Source organism: Miscanthus floridulus, chromosome 9, assembly GCF_019320115.1.
Source record: "Miscanthus floridulus cultivar M001 chromosome 9, ASM1932011v1, whole genome shotgun sequence".
Taxonomy (NCBI): domain Eukaryota; kingdom Viridiplantae; phylum Streptophyta; class Magnoliopsida; order Poales; family Poaceae; genus Miscanthus; species Miscanthus floridulus.
Genome location: NC_089588.1, coordinates 28,774,537 through 28,801,399, shown reverse-complemented (window position 1 = coordinate 28,801,399; position 26,863 = coordinate 28,774,537). Strand labels below are relative to the sequence as shown.

General features: G+C 42.3%; 1 protein-coding gene, 1 long non-coding RNA gene, 1 other non-coding gene and 2 pseudogenes across 3 annotated transcripts; 3 read left to right on the top strand and 2 right to left on the bottom strand.

Annotated features, from left to right (window-relative positions):
* Positions 1 to 3,811: 3,811 nt before the first annotated feature.
* LOC136484425 (small nucleolar RNA R71) lies at positions 3,812 to 3,919 on the top strand. The gene has a single exon (XR_010765946.1). It is a non-coding gene; the product is annotated as a small nucleolar RNA R71 (small nucleolar RNA).
* A 13,277-nt stretch (positions 3,920 to 17,196) lies between these two features.
* LOC136483603 (uncharacterized) lies at positions 17,197 to 18,896 on the top strand. The gene is made up of 3 exons (XR_010765529.1): positions 17,197 to 17,252; positions 18,177 to 18,231; positions 18,346 to 18,896. It is a non-coding gene; the product is annotated as an uncharacterized lncRNA (long non-coding RNA).
* Positions 18,897 to 21,359: 2,463 nt separating this feature from the next.
* On the top strand, positions 21,360 to 22,619 carry LOC136483592 (uncharacterized; annotated as a pseudogene).
* Positions 22,620 to 23,941: 1,322 nt separating this feature from the next.
* Positions 23,942 to 26,708, bottom strand: LOC136483596 (nifU-like protein 2, chloroplastic). The gene is made up of 4 exons (XM_066480713.1): positions 26,493 to 26,708; positions 26,320 to 26,410; positions 25,244 to 25,554; positions 23,942 to 24,304 (listed from the first exon to the last, which is right to left on the bottom strand). Exons 1-4 carry the CDS (start codon positions 26,583 to 26,585, stop codon positions 24,113 to 24,115), a joined length of 687 nt encoding a protein of 228 aa, XP_066336810.1. The 5' UTR covers positions 26,586 to 26,708; the 3' UTR covers positions 23,942 to 24,112.
* LOC136483600 (uncharacterized) lies at positions 24,312 to 25,221 on the bottom strand (annotated as a pseudogene).
* Positions 26,709 to 26,863: the final 155 nt, after the last annotated feature.

The window sequence follows — 26,863 nt, the reverse complement described above, 5'->3', positions numbered from 1 at the left end:
GGGAGAAAGTATGAAAGAGCATATTTGTAATACATATATTGTAATGTCAAACCTCGGATCCAGAGAGAGTTGAGTCATACAATCAAATCAAGATATGTATGTGTATGGATATATGGTGGATATATATGGTGGCTAACCTAATTCTACTATGCTCCTTTAAAACATCTCTCTCTTTAAAACTTGCGAATATTTTTGCAAGAGAACATGGGCTATCTCGAACACTTGTCCATTTTTTTCTCAACTTTTTTGCTTTGTTTCTCCTTTTCTATGAATAACTATAGAACAATGCTTCTTCTTTGCAATAAAACTTTTGAGAGATAGCAATAAGAACTTGGAACATTTATTTGGTGGATGAAAAACCTAACAAGCATATTTCTATTGTTTACCCCCAGTGTAGGAGTGAAATATTTTTTGGGTGGATCTAAATGGAATGACATATTTTTGCACCTGCCCCCAGTGTAGGGGTAGTGCATATGTGGGTGGTGTGTATGTGATCTTGATTTTAAGAGCATGACGAACCTCTCATAAGGGTCAACAAAGCTTAACTAAACTCAATATAAAACAAGTAGCATATATGAGTGGAAGTTTTCCTAGCCTCAATAACATATATGGCTCTGGTAGGAATTCAAGCTTTGTCATATAGGAACTCATCATATAGCATTTCGATGTTTTCAAAGGAAAAAAATCTTCGTAACTCTAGTGTCACTTGGAACAAGATAAACAGCAGCTCAGACCTTCTCATATCATATCCGTCAATTACCTAGACTTAGATCAAGCATATGCTATCCACGAGTTTTAAGTTCAGAGTAAATTCTTATATCGAAACAGTTTTATCCAAAACTTGAGAGAATTCAAGGCTGAAAACTAAGTACTTGAAAGGAATTACAATAGAGCAACTATTCATCAATTCCATTCAAAAGATTGTCTTCAGAGTCCTTTTTATTCAGCTCTTAAAAACAGAAAATTAGACACACTTTTTATTTGGTTTTCATTTTTAGATCACACATTACTAATATATATCTAACACAAAGATAAATTTTTATTTTGTTTTTAGCTTATGCATCTTTCTATGACTTATATATATTGCAAACTTATAAATAGTAAAACAAAAGATAAAGAAATACTTATCTAGATACATGGGGGATGCCCTTCCCCCAAGCTAGTTGTTGGTGTGGTTGTTCAAACTTGTACTTCTTAGAGCGGGTTCGCTAGCGGATGTCTTTCTCGTCCATCAGGAAGTCGGGTTCTTGATAATGAAGCACTCCTAGCGGAGTGAGATGAAGACGACTGGACGAACTTGCTCATGACCATCCTGCAAAAACTTCAACAAGAACAACAAAATTTGTGGAGCGGAATAGAATAAAAGGGTTAGCGATTTTCCATCCAAAGGTTAGTCGTTCTTGGTGTTAGAAAGATTTTTGATTTGGCAGAATTTTAGCAGGATGTCTATCTGATATTTTTGGATTTTATAGAATATAATGGGGTATAACTAGATGTATGCATGGAATTTTTATTTTATGCCACCACGGTGAATATTCTTGTGGATTTTTACACACCATAAAGATTATTCACATGGGACTTAGGATTTTATAATGCAATGATGAGACTTTTTATTTTATTTTTTAAGTGCAAAGCAAATATAGAAAAATAAATATGCTAAAGGAAAAATAATTCATGCAATGCTAAAAGAAAATATGGATAACTACCGATGTTACCTCTCGACGAGGGTTTGGATTTTTAAGTCCTCCAGATAGGACTTTTCTCCAGTCTTGTTCATTCTTTGGGTGCATCTATCGGTCCCGGGGATGGAGACCTTGATGGTTGCACCTCTTGCGATGGTGACTCTGGTGATAATGCCACCTTTTCTTTCCAGACCTGCTTGGTCTGTGGACTTGATTTTGGCGTAGTAGGTTCATTCTTCACAACTTCTTTTCTTCATCTTCATTCTTGGGAAGTTGATTTCTCCGGCGTTGGGACGATTAGCGTCTTCTCTTGGAGCAGGTCTTCTTGGGTATTCATAAGTGGTATAACTATTGAAATAGCAACGCACCTTTTGTCTAGGGAATTAAAAGTGGACTTGTCCAGATCCGATGCAGATGATCGCGTTAGTGGTGTTGAGGAACGACCTTCCAAGGATGATAGGTACATCTTCTTCTTCTCCCATAGCAAGGACCGTGAAGTCATAGTGATCTTGTATTCTTACCATGATATCTTTTGATATTCCCTCCAGAAATCGGATTGTTTGGTCTGCCATCTGCAATTGCATATATATAGGGAACAAAGGTTCATCACCAAAAAAATAGTCATATGTTACCTTGGACATTATATTAACACCCGACCCAATGTCGCAAAAGGTGTTGTGGAAGATTCTTTGTCCTATTGTGCACTCAATCGTCGATACTCCAGGGTCTTCCTTCTTAGTAAGGAACGGTGAAGCGAGGAGGTGGTCGTACTCTCATCAAAGTGTATTGATCATCTTGACTGATTCTTCTTGTTGCTGTCTGACCTTGTTCTTCCTTCTTCTCCAGTTGTTTCTCTTCTTGGTCACTGTTGTTTCTTCGGACAAGTACGCCTTTTGTGGATGACTAGGAGAGTGATGTATACGATTCTTCAAAGTAAACTTCTTCTTTCTATCCTTGATTGTGAAATGGATCTTGGCACTATCTGCGTAGATGATGGCTTTTGCCATGCTCAAGAAAGGTCAGCCCAAGATAATGGGTGCCCTTACATCTCCACCTATTTCTAAAATCATAAAATCTATGGGTACATAGGACTGTCCCACTCGTACACAGATATCTTCGAGAATTCCCTTAGGGTAGCAGAGTGACTGATCTGCAAGCTACAAATGCTTGTTTGTGTATAACAAAGTATCTCCATTAATTTTATCATAAATTACCTTTGGCATAATGTTGACACTTGCTCCGAAGTCACAGACAGCTTCTTAGAATATGTGAGGTCCAATGGCTATGGGGATGATAGGTCTTCCTAAATCTCCTTTCTTGACAGGCAAGGAATAATCCTCCCATCTTCCTGTCAATTGTTCTACGTAGCATCCTGCAGCATTGTGAATATCGACAAGATTTGTAATTTTGAGATCTTTCGGTTGCCCCGAAATCTTACCTTTGTTGGTTGGAAGAACTACAGCCGCCAGCTGAGCTATTTGTGATTCTATCATTTTATTAAAGCTATGTTGGTTTTTAATAGCTAGGGAGAAGCTATCTATTCTATTGTTTATGTTTTCTAAGATTTTATCATTGGAAGCTAGTTTTTTAGATAAGCCCTCCATTATTTTAGCTTGGCCAGAAATTAATTCTCTCAAGGGTGATTGATTATTGAAACTATTGAAATTATTACCTTGATAGTTACCTTGGTAGTTGAGCCTTTGTTGGTTCCATCCTTGATTCCGTTGAGGACGATAGTTGTTATTGTTGATGAAGTTCACATCCCGATGGGTTTTAGGATAACTATTCCCTAAATGCCCAGTGTTTCCACACTCTTCACACATCACGCGGGAATCATGAATGTGCATGACTTCTTTCTTTTCATTAGCTCGGTCTTCAAGCCTCTTCATCAGCAGATCTATCTTGGCAGACATCATGTCTACATCTTTGAGTTGATGCATATATTCACCTCTCTTGCGGGTTTGAAGACGTTCTTCCTTTCAACCTTGGTTGGAGACCATCTTCTCCATGAGAGTGGTTGCTTGTGCGATTGTGAGTGACAGAAATGCACCTCCAGCAGCGGCATCCATATTCTCATGGGTGTTGTTTGTCAACCCATGGTAGAAAGTCTGCATGAGTAGTCAATCCTCCATCCATGATGAGGACATTCTGATATGTAGTCTTGGAAGCGTTCACATGCCTCAAGGACAGATTCATCATGTTGTTGTTGAAAGTTTGAAATTCTCCCACGCAGGGCGTTGGTTTTGCCCGTGGGAAAGAACTTTGCTAAGAAGGCAGTGGATCAGTTTTCCCATGTAGTATTTCTATCTTTGTTGGCGTAGAACCATTGCTTCGCCTTCCCCAAAAGTGAGAATGGGAAGAGGCAAAGTAATATGATGTCTCTGGTAACTCCTTTGATGATGAAAGTGCTATAGATCTCTAGGAAGTGTTGGAGATGAGCACTCGCATCTTCATGTGCCTTTTCACAAAACTGGCTAGCTTGCACCATGTTGATGAGAGCTAGCTTGAGCTCAAAAGCATTGTCTCCAATGTTGATCGCTGGTCCAGTACGGATGTTGGCCATAGTTGGAGCAGAGAATTCATGGAGAGTCTTGTTAGCCATGGCTTTGAAAACTGGTGTTAAGCTTTGCCTTATCTGATTGTCTTTTGATTCTAAAGCTGAAACTTTCTTGAGTTTAGCCTTAGTTAAGTAGTGCTTCTGGATTTTCAACACTGTTTGTCAGAAGGTCAAAACCAGTCATACATTACCCTATATAAGATATAAAAGTAGACAACATAAGGGTAATCCTGTTTGAGCAGGGGTATATGGTTTTCTCAATCATACCAATAAGTAAAAGTTTATCAATATTCCTTCTTGCCTAGCTACCTTCCCCGGCAATGGCGCCAGAAAATACTTGTTGGTATTTATTAACATGTCACTTGTTTACATAGCCACCTAATGTTTGTTGACATTTCTTAACATCACTTTTGCTAGGTTGTCATCCCTAACTATGATGCTAGAAATGCTTGTTGGTACTACCTAGCATCACTACTAGAATGATACTAAGTACTTTAAGTATTTTATTATGACTAAAAAGAATGCAAATATGTATATAAAGGGATCTGCAAGCGCACAGATAATTTACCATTGTAGCATTTCACCCGGAAGTATTCTAGGTATCATTATTTATATTTTTACCACAGAGAAGGACGGATAGATGGAATATATTGATAACTTATACTTTTGATGGAGAAATAAACCATAACCATTACTCTACTCATAACAGAGGTAAGTCAAGAGATAAATATATATGAATGGTAGATGATAACTAAAAATGGATCACTCAGAGTACTCCTTTCTATGGCATTAGCATTGCTAAGTAGAAATTGGAGAAATAATTTCTAAGTCATTCTTAATTACTAGTCAAAGCATACGTTGATTAGTGCAATTACACTTAGTAGTCATGGCTAAGATCAACTTCATATCTACACATAAGAGATATTACTAGAGAAGATTAAGAACATAGCTTGTCTTCCTTCGTAACTAGATCCTACTTGTCCTATATTCGGGGAGTGGACTACAAAGGACTCAACGGGAGTGTCACATCCACGATCAACCATATGGCCCAGAATATAGGATGCATCCGTAGGTAAACAACATATAAGAACCACACTTATACAATGTCGACCACTCACCCCTTGTACTTTGGAGTGAGCGCTATATGAACTTATGCTTGAACATGATGATAATCTAGCTATACTAAGCATATAATCAAAGTAGATGATAAACATGATAACTAGGAACATGAATAATATTAAAAATAATGTCGAATCAATTGTAGCAAACATATGAATAATGAAAGATACAAAAGAGGATAAAGGGGCTATACCAAGCCACACTCTTGACATGATCAGGAATCTAAGCGAAGCTTGCCTCCCTCTAGATCTAACCTAGCAAGCTATGCCCTAGAATATGGTGGAGCTCTAAGGATGAATAGGGTTTGATCTCTTGAATGATGGAAGATGCCCTAGGGGTAGCAGGGGCTAGTATATATAGGGAGGAGCATGAATCCTGAGCCCTCGGATCAAACCAACTTGAAAGAACGGCTTAGATGCAAACCCTAAGGCGGTGGAGAACAGACGTTGCAACGCGGAGGCTGACAGGTTTGGGTCCTCTCAAGTTAGGTGCAACATACTTAGGCATAGCCTTAGTCTGAGTAGTGGGATGTTTTGCAATAGCAACCACAGAGGTACCATTACCATCCTTTCTAAGCATATTATTATCAACAATTGAAATAGGCTTAGAAGTGGTACCTAGGGGACATGAATTTGTCATGTGACCCCTTTTTCGGCATGAGTAGCAATTTCTCTTGGATTGAGCCTTCTCTTCCTTGCTCATATATTGCTTCTCAATGCCTTGCTTTTTCTTGTTTGCTTGAGCCTTCTTCTCAAGCTTGTTTGGACAACCCAAAACTAGGTGGCCCAATTCATCACTATGGCACTTGATGTGAGCAACTTCCTTCATCTTATCATCTTTGTTCTTGCTCACCATCTTGGCATATTGATTAAGCTTTTGATGCCTTGCTCTTTCACCCCTTCTTGTCTTCTTCTTTATCCCCGAATCACCATTTACAAAGTTGATCTTGATTTGCTCTTTGGGCTTATTCTTTTCATCTTGTGGCCTCATCTTTGGCTTCTTGGTTGGACAAGATTTGGCAAGGTGACCCATCTTATGGCATTTGAAGCACATGAAATGAGGTAGCTTCTTTTGTTCTTGCTTCTTCATTTTCTTGCCCTTGCTCTTGTTGAACCCAATGCCACTCTTGTCACCATAGCTTCTTTTGTTGTTCAACATGTGCTCAAAGGTGACTTGAGAGTTGTAGCACCTCTCTAACTTGTTGCTCAAATTCTTCACTTCACTTTTGAGCTCATTGTTCTCCTTCAAAAGGTTAGTCTCACAAGACATAGAAGTAGAACAAGCATCTAAATGTGAAGAATATGGCATAGCTAATAAATCATCACAAGATGTGGATACATTCTTCTTGCCTACATCACAAGGGTTAGCAATAATATGTGATTGATCATTTGACCCATGTGATGAGCTCTCAATAGTTTTAGTTTTTCCATTGGAAAGCTCCTTAGTGATAAAAACATGGTCTTTAACCAAGTTATCATGAGCAACACTAAGTTCCTCATGAGCCAATTTTAGCTCATCATGTGAAGCTTTAAGAACATCAAGTAAGTGGTTATGTTCTTCACATGAATTCTTTAGAAATGAGTTTTCTTTTCCAATTTCAATATTTTAGCTTTCTCATTTTCTAAAATCATGGTCATGCTAGCAAGTCTACTAACAAGCTCATCATATGAATCAATATGATCAACCATATTAGCATTTTTTACCTTTGTGTCACCTAGTGACATGAAGCAGTGTAGTGATGGAGAGCTTGTAGAAGCATCACAATCATGGTCCGAGCATGAACCATCATCAATATCATCAAGTGTGCTTGAGGTAGAATCATCATTTGCATCACTTGAGGCATCACCATCAATCTTGTCAAGTGAACTTGTAGTTGATCTATCATCATCATCACTTGACCATGAGGTGGAGCAATCTTTCACAATCACCGAATTGTAGCTACGCTCAACATCCTCATGTGTCTCCTCCTTGGGCTCATCATCATTATTGGAGACCATCCCATATTTTCTATTGAGATAAATCCAAATCTCATGGGAGGATTCCATATCCATGATCTCACCAAATATGTTATCTTTCATAGATTTATAGAAAATGTTAGTAGCTTGGCAATCAAGATGTAGGCATTTCTTTTGCGCTTGAGTTGCATTCTTTTTATCCAACGCATGAGAAAAGCCCACATCTATGATCCACCACATTTGAGGGCAAATAAACTTAAAATTATTCATCATCCAATTTTTTCATCATGCAAAGTGTGCCATAAAAAATGTGTGGACACTCAACATCTAGCCCATAAGTTGCCATCCTCTTGGGTCGGTGAAGACCACAAATGAGAGACCTAACTCTGATACCACATGTAGGGTCGAGATGGCGGACTAGAGGGGGGTGAATAGTCCTTTCTAAAATTAAACGCGCCGGCCAACTGAAACCAATACAGAATTAAAACTATCGGTCTAGCCAAGACTACACCCCTCTATCTTAGTTATCAAGCACCTTACAAAGATCCTAATTAGGCAACAAAGGTGCCGAGCTAGCTAGAGCTCACCTAACCAATTTTAGTAGTATGGTCACACAAACCTATGCAAACTAGTACTTTGGCAACCAAAAGAGCTCCTACACAAACTAGTGAAGCAAAAGCACAAAGCTCCTAAGCTCACTAGCAATGCTCAATAACAAGGCTACACAAGCCAAATTAAAGAGCGCAAAATTACTTAGCTACACAAACTAAGCAATGTAACTAACAAGGCTACTCAAGCCAAATTAGTTGTGCAAGGGAGCTACTTCTATGCTACACAAGCAAGAAGGTAACTAGCAAGCTACACAAGCTAACAAATTATAAGAGCAACTACACAAGCACAATGTATAAGAAAGTAAATACAAGCTTGTGTATTGGGAATGCAAATTAATGGGCAGAACAATGTTGACATGATGATTTTCTCCCGAGGTTCACGTGTTTGCCAACACGCTAGTCCCTGTTGTGTTGACCGCACACTTGGTGATTAAATGGCTAATAGGTGTTTCACAAACCCGCAGCCACGTTTTCCTCCCCGCTGCTCCCGCACCGACGGAACTATCTAGTGTCGTCGTGCTTGTGCCACCTACCCGCAGCCACGCCACCGCTCACCGCCATGCCATGGTTTCCTCGCCGCGTTGCCTGCAGCGCCACTGTCCCGTGCACCACCATGCCTGTGCTGCACTTCTACCCTAGCTCCGCCGGCATCGCCAGCGCTGCCACTAGAGCCTCGCTGGAACCCTAGCTTCCATCCATGCCAGAGCTGACAGCTTCCACGCCCCGCATCTTCTCTGTTGCCGATCCATGCCGCATTACCAAAACCCTAACCCTAGACATCAAGTTGCCGATCCGATGGTTCCTCGATTCGTTCCTCTTCTCGTCGATTCACTGGTTTGTCAGGTGGCAAGCCCTTGATTCTAATTTCATACCTAATGCTTGCTTCTTAGGGTTTCGTATCTCTAGATGAATATTGTAATTATTTATATATCCAATCTATTCCATCGTGCAGCGAGTCGGTTTGTTTGTGGTCACTTTGGCAGTTGTCAGTGAACTTGGGGCCAAGCTCACGAGTACGGATCGAGGCCAAGCCTCGGAAGTGATAGTTGGCAGTTGTTTCTTGACCGAGGCAACAGTTTGTTCTAGATGGCACGTGTCAAGAACACCGGAGGTGGTCTAGGTGATGAGGATCCGAGGCCTCTGCCTCGCTTGCATACTGATGTGAAAGGCAAGGCGACGAAGAAGATCACGTCGAAGAAGCAGAAGTATGTAGATGCTGATACAGCGAGAGCAGCAGCAGTGGCAGCCGCCGCAGAGCGTGCAGAGAGAGGAGGTGCTAGGAGTGGAGTCTAGATTGCATATCAGCTTTCACCAGCACAAAGGGCAGCTATTGAGTAGGTTGAGTGTCATCATGGTAGTCCAGCTAGGACTGTCATGCTTGAGGGACGCCATGTTGCTATAGAGGAGACTCAGCCTCAGGGGGAGCCACAGCAGCAGACAGAGCAGACACAGGAGGTAGAGTAGACCAAGGAGACAGAGCAGGCACCTTAGCTATAGTTACACCGCTCTAGTCATACTCATACCTAGGTGACACCGAGGGCAGAGACACAGCGGAGGGGTTCTCGTCCGCCTCCCAGACCATAGGGTCCGCCTCCAGTGACTCATCTGGATTTAAGGGCCGCCACGGCCAAGCAGGTGTAGCAGGTCAGTTCATGTCATTCGAGGACTGGTTCCCACCGAGGAGGGATGAGCATGCTTCAGAGGGGTTCTATACACCACTGTAGGAGGACTTCTACAATGCATATCTTAACAGTGGGGTGGCCTTTAGATCTCAGTGAGTTTGTTCTATTGAGGCCATTATTGCAGCAGCTGGAGAACAGATCCACCCTCATCTCTCTTACTTGCCAGGGCTAACAGATTTACTTAGATGGACAGGCAGATATGTTCCATCTTGGGTCCATGAGTTCTATGCTTCACTCTATATTGACCTAGGCCACAGATTTATTCACTTTGCATTCAGAGGCTGCGACTACAGGCTGATGAGCTTTAGGGTTAGAGAGATACTCAGGCTACAGGAGTCACCCATCCGTATTCATGAGGTTTGTTATGGACACACAGAGCCTCCTAGACACCCACACGGTGGTCTTGTGCCTCCCACTGATCTCATCTGACCTTGCTTCACAGCGCCATTCGGTGAGGGGCCGAGCAGGACACCTAGAGATCTTACTCCTACATCATGACTGCTAGATGCTATCTGAGGAGGACCCTACTACCGAGGATGAGATATCACGAGGGATTGACTCGCATTCAGTTGTGGCTACTGAATGCTCTAATACAACAGACAGTGTTTGATGTATGGGATGTCATTCTATCTGAGATGGAAGATACACTTGCAGAGGGGGTTCAGAGGTCACAGACAGCTACCATATGCTCACTGGATTACTTTTCTGATTCACAGGGCAGTCATAGTGAGGCCTCCTGAGATGTTGGCAGAGTATTCTAGTGCTACTATAGAGTTTCTAGCTTACAACATGACTCAGATGCTCCACCACAGTGCAGTGAGGACACCTAGCCAGCCGAGCCATCGCCTAGAGGTGCTAGAGTCTGCAGCCCAGCAGGATGAGACTATCAGGGGCATTGCAGCGATAGAGGAGGAGCAGTTAGATGCTCAGCATGAGGGTATGGTCGAGAGCGACACCAGTGATAGTACAAATGATGATTATCAAGAATCCCTTGAATTCGTCCTTGACGTCATGATGGTGAGGCCAGTGGCTCCAGCTCAGCTCCACCTGCACCATAGATAGACCTCGCTCTACTTGCTATACTTGAGTGGATGAGGCTGGATTAGGCTTGTTAGGCCTAGGAGACAGTAGCTGCTCTAGCACAGGTTCAGGTTAGACATGATGAGTTCCAGCGATAGCAGCAGGCTATCCAACAGCAGCAGCAGGCCATGCAGCAGCAGCAGCTCCTTATGTAGCAGCAATTACTTAGATTCATGTAGTATGTCATAACTGCTATTAGGGCTCCACCGCCATAGCTTACACCTTAGCTCGGCCAGCCTACCACCACTTCATAGACTCTAGTTGTACAGCCTAGTGGGTTTAGAGTCAGGGACAGACTGCTACTCAGTTTGCTTCATCTATAGAGTAGGTGTCCCAGTGGTTTGCTTCACCAGTGATAGCCTAGGGTCCGCAGTTCACACCGCTTCATACAGGCTTCACACCGGCTCAGACTTCCTCGCTGCTTGTGCTAGATACCCCAGTTTCATAGAGCCTTGGTGCTACTTTCAGTGAGTTAACAGGGTAGCCTACACCACCAGATCTACATGTCCCTGGTCCTTCCATAGTTGCTCCTATTACTGGGACTACAGAGACGCTCCCTTCATCAGTTGCATCATCAGAGCTGCCTGCTTCAGTGATACCTGCAGAGTCACAGGCCACACCAGTCCCAGATCCGATCCAGACCGCTTCAACTTCACTTCCAGTGATAGAGGGTCATATAGCTCAGAGCTCAGGATCAGATGATGATGCTGCATAGTTCCAGATCGCTTATCACACCTCAGCGCTCGACTCGTTCGCTACAGCCCCACTGACAGACCCTTAGGTTTTGGTGTTTGATGTCAAAGGGGGAGAGGGATCGAGTATGATAGACTTAGGGGGAGTGACATATCTAGGGGGAGCTTATCTATTATATTTGGCTTTTTATGTGTGATACATTATTATGCATTCATGTTTACTTTTATGCATTGAACTACATAAGTGTGATCGTAATCGTGATATTTATGTGATCGTGATTTTATGTGATATGTGACATGTGTGCTCTCTAATTTGATCTTTATATGTGTCATATCATGTCACTTGGTTATGCTCATTTGCTTTGCTTCCGCGTTGTTACTCCAATGCAAATGAGCTTTATTTCTTGTACTCATGCTTATTTTATATCTATTGAGTACATCATGTTGGCTTGGGTCATATAAGCTTGCCTAACTCTTTTGTTCTTATTGTTAAAAGCTTATATGAACCAAGCATGTTGAAAACCTCATGTCTTTTACATATTCAAGGTTGTATTGTCATCAATCACCAAAAAGGGAGAGATTGAAAGTATCTAGGCCCCTAGTTGGGTTTCGGTGATTAATGACAATATGAGATTACTGTGACTAACGTGTGCTTTCCAGATACAATTAAGTTAGGTCATGGTAATGGCAATTGATTGGGCAATCATGATTGTCATGCCCCTACGATGGAAATCATTTTAGTTTTCAAAGGACGAACGACAAGGTTAAGGATGGACTAGTTCTAAGTATCATTTGGAGTTGAAGAGACACTTAGAGTAGTTTAGGACTTTGTTTTTCCTTTGGCCGTACTATTAAGGGGGATATGGATGGGTAGCTTGACCTAGGTGAGTCTAGTGGGTTAGGTGTGGTGCACACTTGTCAAATCTAGCACAAGGTAGCTCCTAAATAGCCCTAAGATCAATTGGAGCAAACTTCATTGACATATAATTACGAGTTGGAAGTGAATAGATGGTCAAATATTGACCGGACACTGGTTCCGGTGTGACCGGACGCTAGCGCAGAGTCTACTCAGTTCATTTGATCAAGGTGAAGTCGTCTGGTTACGACCGAACGCTGAGTGAAATGTGACCGGACGCTGGGTGCTAAAGTCCGGTCAACTTCAGTAAGGTTCTAGAGAGGGAGAATCCTGATTGGACATGTCCGGTCAGTGCTGACCAGACGCTAGTCAGGTTCTGGCTACTGACCGAACGCTGAGCAGCAAAGTGACCGGACGCTGGGTGCCAGAGTTCGGTCAACATCAGTAAGGTTCCAGAAGGCAGTTTTTGTGACCGGACACATCCGGTCAGTGCTGACCAGACGCTGGTCAGTGTCTGGTCACAACTTAACTGCTTGGTGGCAGGGAGAACTGACCAGAGCATCCGATCATCTTGATCAGAGCGTCCGGTCACCCCGCAGAGGCACATAACGGTTCGTTTTGAATGAGGGGTTATAAATACTTCCTCTATTCACTCAAGGGATCACTTTTGCTCATTTCAACAGCTGAGAAACACCCTTGAGAGTGCCAAGGAGAGCAAGGTCCTTGTGAGGTGATTGAGATTTGAGAATCCAAGAGAGAGGCCTCATTAGTGAAAAGACAGTAGCAAGTGTGCATCCACCCTTCTCATTAGGCTTGTTGTGGTTAAGTGAGAGTTCTTGCTTGTTACTCTTGGTGATCGCCATCACCTAGACGGCTTGGTGGTGATTGGGAGTTTGGTGATCATCCGGTGAAGCTTGTGGATGACCCAACTCAAGTTGTGAGCGGTTGTGGGTGATTCACCATGACGGAGTGTCAAAGAATCAACCCGTAGAGAGCACTTGATCCTTGCGTGGATCAAGGGGGAGCTACACCCTTGTGCGGGTACTCCAATGAGGACTAGTGGGGAGTGGCGACTCTCCGATACCTCGATAAAACATCGCTGCGTTCCTCCTTCTACCTTTACTTTGAACATTTACTTTAAGCAATTCAATTCTTGTCTTTACATTCATAGAATTGTCATGCTAGAGTAGGATCGGAACTTAGGGCGCAAAACTTTTGTGCGGTAGAACATTAGAAACACTTTCTAGGCACAAGGGGTGAAGTGGGCTAACTGTAGGGTTTAATTATTGCAAAGAATTTTAAAATTAGCCCAAGTCACCCCTCTCTTGAGCATCTTGATCCTTTCACATTGACGTGCCTCTTCTCCACAGTCTTCTTTATCTCTCACTGAGCTCCACCGGCATTGCCGCCTTCCATACGGCTCTGGTGGTGCCTGACCATCTCCGCGGTCGTCTACACTAACCTGGTGGATTTCACCGAGCTATCTCCATCACACACTGTTGATCACCTTCCCCACGCTGCCCCCACACCTTCCATCACTGTCGGGTCAGCATTCTCCCCCAACAATCCTTCTAAACCCGCCGAATTCAGGTAAGCCCACAAAACCCCAAACCTAAACCCTAACCTTACCAGAGTTGGAGAAGAAGACCACGTGCCATTCTTGGGTTTGGGCAAAAGAATTCGAGGGAGAGGAGGCCTTTCACTCGAGTGATATTTAACTTTACTCAGTATAGTTGTTAGATATATAAATTGCGACACATAAGTAGTAATTAGTACTCCCTCCGTCCACAAAAGAATGCAATTCTCGTTTTTTGAGAAGTCAAACAGTTTGAACTTTAACTAAATTTATATAAAAAAGTGCAAACATTTATGATACAAAGTAAGTACCATTAGATTAGTTATTGAATATATTTTTACAATAAATTTATTTGGAGACATAAATGCTAATAATATTTGCTATAAATTGGATCAAATTTGAGCTTTTTTTACCGGCACGCATCCCATAATTGCACTCTTTTGCGGACGAAGGTACTAATAAAAGTTTCATATTGTTGTTTTTTGTTTCACGAAAATGTCATGGGACGTTTTCATTAATAGGGGTCGAAATTTATGATTCAAGACATCACTTATTTTATGACCAAAGAATCTTATATGAATAATCATTTTATGATGCTTACTTCGTACGGAAAACTCCACTTTCAACTTTAAAATAAACATTTTTCTATGATATGTGCAAATACAAATAAACGAAGATACAAATCTTTGAATGAGCACATCGTGATATATACAAATACAAATAACTAAAAATAAAAAATCTTTAAAACAAACAAGGTTTTTTGTGACCAGGCGAGCGGTGGACTTTTGACCGATATTATATATCGATACCTGTATCTATCAATCAAGAATAATGAGATGATGATGGCTTACCACGATTGCCACGAACGCGGTGATACGTTCGCAAATAATAACCCCGTGAGCCGCACCTCATGTAAGCCATGTGGTATTATTAAAATGAAAAAGAATAAATATCGGACGCACGAACGGGACCCTCCCCAGATTTGGCCCAACAACAAAACTCCCCGAGGCCCTGAAACCCCCCGTGCCGTGCCGCTTGCTAGCCACCCGCCGCCATCTCCCCTCGTTTCCGCTTGGGCTGCGCCTTCTCCTTCACTGTCGGTTGTTGTTGCGTTGCGCAACGGCGCCACCCGCCCATCGCTGACGTCAGCAGTTCGGCCTGGAGGAGGCCATTCACGGTAAAAGCAGGCACGACGTACTGCTCCAGTTCTTTTTTTTTCTTTTTCATTCAGAGCTTGGTGCAGCTATAAGAGCGTCATGTTATCCCTTGATCTTTTTTTTAAGCCATGCGTTGATCACACTGAGAATTGCGATGATCCATGTCTGCATGGTTTTCTTTCCCAAAAAAGCCTGTGTCAAAATTGGTTATTCACAGGGAAAAAGTCTACTTTGTCTCCCTCAACTATCGCAAAAGTCAGTTTTTCCTCCCTAAACTAGAAAACCTGACATAACTTCTCTCCTATTTTTTCAAACCGGACATATGACCTCCTTGACTGTTTCTCTAGGTAGGTGTTCTCCTTTTCTTTTATATTTGTTTCGGCTGAATCTTTAAAAAATCATAGTAAATTAAAAAAATTATAAAATAGAAAATTCAATTTTTTGGACTCCACGTGAGTAGATCTACACAGTAAACATATGATATGGTATGCTTTAGTACAAAATTTTTGCTCTAGCTTTAGATCTATTCTTTTCTGTGATTAATTTATAGCTGTAGTTTTTGTTGTCCTATTATGGTGAAATTTTTTGGTGGACTAATCATTGTATGTTTGAGATGAAGTAAAAATTTTATGATCATTGGATCATGTATGACTGAGTTATAGATTTATTCAGGTTTATGTTTATTAAATAGTTTAAAAATAGTTGAGAGTGTGTAAAAATAGAAAATATGTGTTCTTTATGTAATGTAATGGCCACGTTCGGCTTACCCCATATTCGGTTTGTTCGGCTTGTTTTTTCAGCCGAAACAGTGTTTTTCTGTCTCAACAATTCAGCTAGAACACTGTTTTTCAGCCAGTTTCAGCCAAGATTCAGACCAGCGAACGGGGCCAGTATTTCTATTGTTATATCGTATGAACACTTAACATAATCATGTTGTCACAGAGAAAATTACACAGAGAACATATATTTTCTATTCTTACACATTTTTTATTATTTTAAACTATTTAATAAGCATAAACCTGAATAAGCCTGTAACTCAGTGATACATGACCCAACGAGCATGAAATTTTTACTATATCTCAAGCATACAATGATTAGTCTACCATAAAAATTTTACCACAATAGAAAAAAACTGCAGCTATGAATTTTGTACTAAAACATACCATTTCATATTTTTATTGTGTAGATCTACTCACGTAGAGTCCAACAAAATTAGATTTTTTATTTTATAATTTTTCTATAATTTACTATGATTTTTTCAAAAATTCAACCAAAATAAATATAAAAGAAAGAGAAACAACCACCTAGAGCACGGAGGTCATATGTCTCGTTTGAAAAGATGGAGGAGTTACGTCCGATTTTTCTAAAAGGGTGTTTGGTTGCCCCTCCTAAATTTTAGTCGTTGTCTCATCGGATATTTGGACATATGCATAGAGTATTAAATATAGACTAATTACGAAACTAATTGTATAGTTTGCGACTAATTTGCGAGACGAATCTTTTGAGCCTAATTAGTCCATGATTTAATAATATTTTGCTACAGTAAATATGTGCTGGTGATGGATTAATTATGCTTAAAAATTCATCTCGTAGAGTACTGACGAATTATGTAATTTGTTTTTTTATTAGTATTCGAATACCCTATACAACATCCTTCCGACACACCTTCTAAACTTTAGTAGCCGTATCAAACACCCCTAATTCAAGGGGTGGGAAAGCTGACTTTTACTGACAGGCAAAGTAGATTTTTTCCGATTTTCAAACCTAAGCCTGTCCCTAACACAGCTAGCTGCTGCTGCTTCTTCTTTTTAGAGTATGTTTGGTTCGTCTAGTAGCTACTAAATTTAATAGTTTTTACACTTTAGTAACTTTTTAATCAAACGCTATGACTAAAAGCTACTAAAAAGACTTTAGTTATTTCTAATAACTTTGGAGTTATTAAAAATGACTAAACCGTTTAGTAACTACTAAAATTTAGTAGCCGTAACCAAACTGGCTTGCTGACGCGTTTGTTTTCTCTGAGCCAGTTGGGCCTTGCTCCCGGGCCAGGTACGAGCCTGGCTGCGAACTGCGAAGAGAGAATCACGCAAAACAACCACGTCGTGTATGTGTTGTGTTATGGATTGGAAAAAAAGAGGAGACGAATAAAACCCCCAATTCCTCTCAAATCCCAACCGCCGCGCTTCCAGTCGTCGCACGGCTCGCACCCGATTGACACGGGTCTCGGGCCCACTCCGACGATCTCCTGGGGGTGACCGCTTCTCCGACGACAGCCGGCGACCCAGGTACTGCTTCAGACTACGCCAAATTGAACGCGGCATTGCCGTCTGCTGAAACTAATCTTCAGTTTGGCTTGCTGGTTCAGTCCAACCAGACCATTGCCTTGACCATTTGGCTAAAGTTATAACAAAATTTTTGTTGGAGCACTAAGTCAATTTACGCCATAAACTGAGAACCACATGTGTTGTTCAGTGGTTCCCCCAAGCTGATGATGAGTTCAGGATTTTTTTTTAACTACCATCTTCTTAGGGTGTTTTTGGTTTTGGGATGGGTAGGATGGATTGGGTCCAATCACAGTTTTCAGGGTTCGAGTGATCCCATGTATGCGTTTGGTTGTGGGGATGGAGTCGTTCCAGTTTCGTGTTTGGTAGGCGGGGCGAACAAGGATTCTGAAAAGTAGATGGAATTCGACAGATTTTTGGGCATGTGCTGCCGAGCTCATTGTCCGGCGAGAGCATGGAGAAAGCCTTGGCAGCGCCACTTGCTGCCAACCGTGAGGGTGGCCCCAGTCAAATTGGGGGCAATAGCTCAGGGCAGGGCACGCCAGGTTGAACGCGGCATTGCCGTCTGCTGAAACTAATCGTCGGTTTCGATTGCACACGCAGCATTGCTGTCTGCTGAAACTAATCTTCAATTTGGCTTGCTCCGTCATTCCAATGTAGGAGTAGCAACCAATAGCGCGATTGAGCATGCACCTGGCACGGTGCCACAGCCCTTTGTCGAAAGTAATTTTCATTTTTTGTTTGCTGCATCAGTCTAATGTTAATGTACTAGCAAGCAATAGCCAATGTTCGCCATGTTCGCTTGAGTTTATTTAGCACTACTTTTCAGCCATGGAACAATGTTTTCCTCTCACAACATTTCAGCATAAGCATAAGCCAAATTTCAGCATAAGCGGTATGCTTGCTGACACAATTTCTTGGTTTTAGGTTTGCGCAGTTGGCAATGAAGACCAATAGTCATGAGACAAACATGAAACATGAGGTAAATAGAGAAAAACTATAGTCTGCATTGTTTGGATAACAAGTTAGTGTTTAATCTGACATTATTGTTTGGGTAATAAGTTAGTGTTTAATCTGACATTACTGTATTTTGCAGGTGAAGGCTGTTGCTGATCAGAGGATAAAGCACTACAAGGTCATCTGTTTTCTTGGTGTAGCTTTGATTACATGGATTGACAAGGCAGTACTTCTCAACCGACTGAATGAGTACAACAATGTAGCTGCCCAAGTCTGCATAATCTACTTCACAATAGCTTTAGTTTCCATGTTGCTGGGGTTGACTGCGTCTTCGTTTCCCGATTCTGCTCTCTGTGCTAAGACAGTATCGAGCAATGGAGCTCTGCAGGCCTTTTTTGTTTTTAAACGCAGTTGTGCACTTGCACAATATAGACTTATATTCAAAAGTTCGGCACCTAGGAGTCTCATGGATGCTCACATCATTGGTCTTTTGCATCTACTGGGCAATGTAAGCTTTAAAGGTATCTTAGCTTTATGCCATTTGGTTACAAAACTGGATGGAGCTAAAGAGTTTTGTGGAATGGTTTGCTATTGCAATGTAAGTTTTAAAAGTATCTTAGTTGTATGCCATTTGGTCGCAAAACTGTATGGAGCTAAAGAGTTTTGTGGAATGGTTTGCTGTTGCGATGCCTTTGTAAATCGCAATCGTAGAAGAAATTAAATGGCTCATGATGATCAGTTATGCATTGTATTATTCATGCATTTCCCAAGTGCTGCATTACGGACTGAACCTATGGCCCATTTGGTGCTTGTGCTATGTAGTGACACAAGGTATGTTGTATCAGACATAATTCAGCAAAGATGTAGATCAATAATCTGTTAAAGGCTCTTTTTTTGTTGCTAGGAATCAATCCAGCTCATCGAAGGTTATACAAATTAGACAAGCAATCCAGTTAGAATTAGTTCCAGACCACCAATCCCAAGGAACCGAACATGGCCTAAGTGAATTTGAGATTTTAATAAAGTTTGCAGATCACAACAGATGTCAACTCCAGGAGAAACTACTCTTTCCGAAAGCTGAACATATGTTTAGTTTATTTCCTCGTGATTATAGCAAGAGCAATGTTTTTGAGGCGTCGCCTAGGCGACAAGGCGTGGTCGAGGGCCTGGGCGTCGGGGTCGCCACGACCTCAGCGTGTATGGCGTCTGCCTCATAGGGTTAGGCGTCGCCTAGGCGCAAATGGCGTCGGGCGGACGCCTACAACCGCGCCACAGACGTCGGATGACGGTCGTAGGGGAAGGGCGCCAAAAGGAGCACGGCCCCGCGGGAAATCGACTGCGCGCCCGCGGGAAAAGTAGGAGGCGCGGGAAATCGACCGTGCGGGCGCCCAGGTAGCTTCTTCGCATGGGAAATCTAGCGTGAGTGTCATTCACCGCGAGTGCGGACGAGGAGAGGGGAAGAGAGAAGGCGGCGGACGTACCTCGACCTCCGCTGGGCGCGGACTCTGCTCGTGTCCACCGGCCGGCCGCCCCTGCCGCGGAGCCAGCGCTGCATCTCCGCTTGGCCGTCCACCCCTACCGTGGAGCTTGTCGGGCCCTTCCGCTTGGCCGTCCGCCCCTGTCGTGGAGCCTGTCGGGCCCTTCCGCCTAGCCGTCCGCCCCTGCCGTGGAGCCTATTGGGCCCTTCCGCCCCTGCTCCGCTTGACTGCTCCTCCGTCAAGCCCTTCCGCCTGGTATGCCCCCGCCTCCACTCAGCTCTCTGCTTGTCTAATATGCTTATCTGCTTGTCTACTGTCTGCTCTGCTTGTCTTCCGTCGGGCCCTTTTCCAAATCTCGTGCTCTGTTGTCTGCTCTACTTGTACTGCTGCTCTGAAGTCTGAATATTGTATACTCTCTGCTCTGCCTCCTCTGCTCTGCTCTGAACCTGGATATTGTTATAGCTGTTTCTTTAGCACTGAACTGATACAGTTGTTCTCTTTAGCACTGAACTGATGCAATTGTTCTCTTTAGCACTGAACTGATGCAATTGTTCTCTTTAGCACTGAACTGATGCTTTGAACTATTGGAAGAGTTATCATCAATTTTCTATAGCACTGAACTGATGCTTTGAACTACTAGAAGGGTGATTTACAGTCCAATATGTATAGGCACATAGAAGGGTGATCGCTTTAATTTTTTTGCTTAGCCTGAGCTCTCTATGTTGATGAATTTTTGTTGTGACTGCTTTTGCTTAGCCTGAAACAACTCTCTATCTTGATTATCATTGTTTTAATTTTTTTTGAAATAGTTGTTTTTGCTTAACCTGATTAGCTAGTGACTATCTGTTTTCTACTTATTGGTCAACTTCTCTTTCTATCAAAGCTAAAAACTGAATGTCAGAGTGCAAGCTGTGATTAGTCTGAAAATGGCTGCTTCCATATTGCTTCCATGTGTGCAAACTGAATGTTAGTGTGAAAACTGAATGTTGCACTACATAAGGCTCTTGCTTTCTTTTATGTAGCATCCAGCAACATGGCAAGCTCAAGTGAAGCACCTGATTATGATCCCAAGACTAATCCAGCAAGGAAAGCGAAGTCCAATGATCCAGGCTGGAAATATGCCTACTGGCAGGACCCTGCTAGGAGAGACTGGGTGATATGTATCCTGTGTGGAAATGAGGCTTCAGGAGGCATAAAGAGGTTCAAGCAATATTTGGCTGGTGGATATGGAGATATTGTCCTTTGTCCAAAAGTTACCACTGAAATCAGGAAAGAGATGGAAGCTTACTTGCAAAAGAAGAGAAGAAGGCCTTTGTTCTTGGATGGTATTGAGGAGAAAGATGGGGAAGATGAAGTTGTGGAGGTGGCAATAGCAGATATACAAGCAGGAGCAGATGGGGGTGCAACACCAAAACCGGTTGCAAAAAAACCAAGTTCTGGGACAGCCGCCAAGAGAAGGCATGCTACCTATCAATTAAAGGCTTCAAGACCTAGCAATGGCAATTCAACACCAAAGACACCAAAGACAATAAAGTCTGTTGTTGCTATGCTTAGAAGAACACCTGAACAGATAGTAGATCAAAGGCGTGCAAAGGACTTTCAACCCACCATTGAGTCCAGCACAAAGACTAAGGAGGAGAAGCAATATGTGGATTTGCAATGGGCACTATGGTTCATGGAGTGTGGTGTATCCTTTAATGCAGCAAATTCAAGGCAATTTGAAATTGCCTGTGAGGCAATAGCCTAATATGGTTCAGGGTACAAGCCTCCAACTAACCAACAGCTTGGTGAACCTTTGCTTCAAGAATGTGTTAAGGTGACAAGTGCCATGAGGAAGGACCATGAGCAGGCCTGGAAGAAATATGGTTGTACACTAATGTCAGATGGATGGACTGATATGAGAGGGCACCACTTGATTAATGTTCTTGTGAACAGCCCTGAGGGAACGTACTTTTTGGAGTCAGTTGATGCATCAAGTCAAGCTCATAGTGCAACAATGTTAGCTGATTTGTTACAGGAGAAGATTGAGGACATTGGAAAGGACAATGTTGTTCAAGTTGTGACCGACAATGGCGCTAACTACAAGGCTGCTGGTAAGATTTTTATGGATAGGATTCCCACGCTGTTTTGGAGTCCTTGTGCTGCACATTGCTTGGATCTGATGTTGGAAGAAATTGGGAACTTGAAGGCATTTAAGAAACCTATTGCACGCGCTAGGCGTGTCACCACATTCATTTATAGGCATGGGAGGCTTCTTAGTGCAATGAGGGCTCAAACGGGTGGGAATGATCTTGTTAGGGCAGCAAAGACTCGATTTGCTACATCATTTCTGACATTGAAGAGTTTGTACAAGAACAAAGATGCTTAGAAGAGCTTGTTTGTTAGTGAAGCATGGATTGGGAACAACTTGTGTACAACTACAGCAGGTCAACAAGTGCAAGACACTGTGCTATCTACTGAGTTTTGGAACTCAGTAGAAGATTGCCTAAGAGCTTCAGCCCCACTCTTAATTGTTTTGAGGGTTGTTGATGGTGATGAGAAGCCTGCAATGCCAGAGGTCACATCTCTAATGAATCATGCAAAAGATAGGATAAAGCTCAGCTTCAATATATCAACCAAGCAGGGACTGCTCAAGAGTATCATGGACATTATTGAGAAGCGTTGGGTGAACCAAATGGAGCATCCATTGTATGGGGCTGCACTATATTTGAACCCAAAAAAATTTTATCCTCTTGTAAAAGCTAATGATGATGCCACTGTTGGGCAGCTAAGATGTTGTTTTATTGAAGTGCTTGGAAGAATGATACCAGATGTGGAAACACAAATGAAGATCAATAGGCAGGCCATTGAGTATGAAGAGCAACGTGGAGATGCCTTCTCAAACAAAATGGCAAAGAAAAGCTATGACAAAATGAGTCCTCGTAAGTGTTGTTAATCTCAGCTTGCAAATTTCAGCAACTTAATTGCATTCCAAACTCCTAATATGTGTTGTACTTTTCATCCAGTTGATTGGTGACGTTCTTATGGTGGCCGAGCCATTGAACTACAAAGACTTGCTAAGCGTATAGTTAGTCTTTGTGCTTCATTATCTGGTTGTGAGAGATGCTAGAGTACCTTCAATTTTGTGAGTATCCTTGTGATTAACAATTTCTATTTAGATGCATACAATTTGATTTTTTGTTTTGCTTTCCATTTGATTTTTTTGTTTGTAGATGCATACAAAGAAAAGGAATAGGCTGCTGCACAAGAGATTGAATGATATTGTTTTTGTTTCATACAATCGGAAGATAAGAACAAGGTTTCAGCTTATGCGTGAGAAGGCAGACAAGAAATATGACCCTTTGGTCATTGAGGAGTTTGATTGGGACAATGAATGGGCTTATTCATTGCATGTGCCCATTCCGGGTGCTCGAGGGTCTGATGCTGTCAATGAGCTCACATGGCAGCATGTTGATGAAGCCACCGGTGCATCACAAGCGCTGCAGGGTCGTAATCTTCCTAGGAGAGCTACTGCTATTCAATATTATAGTCATTCAAGAAATGTTCCTGTTCCTGCTATTGAAGATGGAGAAGAGGAAGATGAAGTTGAAGACCCACATGATGATGCGGAAATGAGCGGGTGTGAAGAAGATGGCAATGTTCTTGCTACTGAAGAAGACAAGGTTGCCGATCCTAATGAGTTTGATGATGGATTTTGAGTGCGGAAACAGAGATTTGCACTCCTGCTGATAGATTCTTTTGTGTTCTGCACCTTTGCTGTACTTTTGTGTTGTCCTGCACTCCTGTTGTATGGCTTTGGTGTAGTTGACTTAATTAGTATGCTTTAGAGTTCAGTACTTCATTCTAACTTTGTGGACTATTTGAGACAGACTATGATGTCATTTGTCATGCTCCTGCATGCACCAATGCTTGCTAATTTGTTATCTTGCCTCTCAGCAACTGATAATGTGTTTAATTGCTGAATTCTTTAATTGTCGTGCAGTTTTCTTCAAGGGGTTGGATGCTACATGAGAGAAGAGCTTTTGGAAAGGAAAGAAATGAACATGGGCTCAAGAATTGGCAACAAACGAGATACGTATGTGCTCCACTAGTATATAAAATTCTAGCTTACAACGCCTTACAATGTGTGCATGACGTCATCTAGGCGTCCACCACAAACGCCTAGGCATTGTGAAGGGGGTCAGGCGCCGCGCCTCGCCACGTCGCCTCAAAAACATTGAGCAAGAGTACAGATCATACAGACAGAAACCAAAACTCTGGTTACAAATCCAACAAACGCCTTTACTTGAACATTGCGTATCTATCGCTGTAGAGGAGCTAAATGCTCAGTAGGCCACACATTACAACTCCTTAAGATTTATTGCAGTGGTACTGGTACATTTACATTGTCAACTGTGAGTGGTGCCTGGCTTTTAAAAGATTCTAATCTTATGGCAATAGCTGGACAGCTGCAATTTTAGGGATCTTCTCACGGAGCTTCTGAGTCAACGCTACTCGGACAGTCATCACACCAGCAGCTGGGCCTGTAAGCCTAACCTTGACAATAGGCTCCTCGATTGTGACAAACTCGAGCTCGCCACCTCCTGTGCCAGCAAGGTATGGCCTAATCTCGTCAAGTACCTGATATAGGAGAAAACATGTAATTGATGTTCAGTTTCTATCTCAATGCCCTTAAAAAAAACTGATCCATGAGAGGAATGGAAATTATACATCTTCAAGGCTAGTTTTCAAAGTAAGAAAAAGCATAAGAGCGATAGCAGTAGTCTCATTTGCTTGTTGGTCACCATATCTTCTTTATTGCTTTGATCTTACATATATGAAGTATAAACTTGGAAAATTACAAAACTTATATCAGCAGACAGAATTTCCTATCAACGATAGCATGATTAACATCACTTCCTGTATCAGTCGAACAGGGTTGCACGGTGCACCGCTGTAGCACAGGTGACAGCTGAAAGGATGTTACCTCACATACTGAACAATTCATAAGGATGCAAAAGCTAAATTGTTAGCCATAACATAAATGTATCAGTGGGGTACAAAAGCTAGTTGTTATGACATATGATACAAGGACAAGCTCTAAGTTCATACAATGGAAATCAGCCAAAGAACCAGAGCTTCCACCAGACAAATAATCAGAAAAATGACGCTGAATGAGTGCAACTACACTGAAAAGTCCTGACCTGCTCCTACGAACAAAAAACTGAAGTAAAGCATTCCACCATTGCAATACACTTTCCACAATATATCTAATAGTTAAAGATGAATAATTCAAGCCTACAAACTGCACAGAAGATGGATTTTAAATGTAAAATAACTGATAATAACATCATTATGCAGTCACAGCACTGTAGAAATAAATAAGCACAGCTCATCAGAAAACTCTGAAATTCATTTACAAAGTATACTACATGTTTCAGAAGAATTTGATCTTATTCAAGGAAAATTAATTCCAATTAGTCAACATCCAACAAAATAAATCCTGGTTTACTTCAGTATTCCATAAGAATCAAGTGATCTTTACTAATGGAAATATTTGGCCAACAATAGAACATTTACCTTTTCAATGTTCTCTTGGTTCAACTCAAGGCCTGTTTCCTCATCAGCGATGGGCTCAACCGCAACAATCTCTGGTATTTTCTCCATCAAGCGCCGTTCAATACCCATCTTCATCGTTGTTACTGAAGCCGGGCACGACCCACATGCTCCTTGCAGCTTTAACCTTACCACGTTCCCGTCAATCTCATGCAACGCAACATTGCCTCCGTCTGCCATAAGATACGGCCTTACTTCATCCAACACCATCTCAACATTTTCAGCAGTCAGTGGCAGCTCGATCGCAGGGTCTGGATTGGCAACAGCTTGAACCACTGCCAGAGCAGGACACAGTTAGAGTTGCAGTTACTTGAATAGTTACATCTCAATAAATTAAGACAGAAAATACAAGCAAATAGTCTGAATTGTGGAATTCCCTGATACCTAACCTTAATCACTGTAGGAGATGCTCCAGCTCGTACCAAAACAGTTAACTTTATACTCCTATATGCTTAGATGATAATCATAACACAGCATGGACAATAGGAAACTATGCTCCCAAGACAGAAGGTATCATGTAGTCCTACAGAACTGGATAGTGGCAAGGTGTACTTCATCGTTTTGTTAATGTTGCCAGCTAGTCACTGCATAATTACAAAGCATACCACATACGACATACCATCTACATTTTAGCACCATGTGTCACTATATCGAAAGATTGATCATCTTGGAACGCAATCCTTAACCAAGAACCTAAGCAAGCAAGCACTATGTGGCAATAGATAGCTGGCTTTCACTCCTAACACCTGAACGTTGGGTTTATAACAACACAGTTTGCGGGTGCAAAATTCTTCCTTTTTAGCAGATGATGCGGCAGTACGTTTACAGGATTAAACCATCAAAGTTCCACAACATGCGGCAAGATAATCCTTCCTCTACAAAATACCCCACCAATCCTTGAGACAGCTCCATACACTACCAATCCAATCCATACAGTAAGGTAAGCTTGAGAGAGTTTTCTACCGATCCATGAAATCCCTAACAAAGATGGAGAGAAAAAGAACCGGGACTAACTAGCTACGAGCCAACAAAGAACTGACCTTGCCGACGCCGTCGACGACCCAGGGGCGTGGAGGCGGCAACAAGCCTGGGCGCGGAAGAAGCCGGCACGGCCGTCGACGCAACCCCCACCTGCGCACCGAATCGAGAACCCATCAGCCGGACCGAGCCAGGCAAGAAAGCGCCCCTCGAGAAGGGGGAACGGAACCCTTACCCCGAAGGGGTTGGGCGAGGAGGATGAGGAGGCGGACGTCGATGGGACCGCCGCCCACGCCACGGCCACCGCCGCCGCCGCCGCCGTCTGCATCGCTGGAGAAGAGAAGCGCGGTGTGAATTGTTTGTTGCGCGCGGTTCTTGGGTGGAATCGTCCGGTGAAGATTCGGTGTGGGTGGAATCGTGGAGCTCGTCTTTGTGGCTGGAGAGGTAGGAGTAGGACGCGGGTGATTGGCGTGTCTGGCTTGCTCTGTTCTTCTCTTTCTTTTCTTTTTTTTTTTCTCTGAGGAAAAATAGAAATTACTGTTAAGAAGCCTCGTTTCTGTTGGTATAATTTTTTTTTCTGTTTTACTATAGTATATATACTCCCTC

Bases quoted from the DNA above. Each gene is read 5' to 3' on its own strand.
- LOC136483596 (XM_066480713.1), bottom strand. From the start codon at position 26,585: ATGCAGACGGCGGCGGCGGCGGCGGTGGCCGTGGCGTGGGCGGCGGTC. The intron at 25,555-26,319 runs GTCAGTTCTTTG...CTGCTCTGGCAG, and splicing joins TCGTCGACGGCGTCGGCAAG to TGGTTCAAGCTGTTGCCAAT. The intron at 24,305-25,243 runs GTAAATGTTCTA...CTCCTATATCAG, and splicing joins ACCAAGAGAACATTGAAAAG to GTACTTGACGAGATTAGGCC.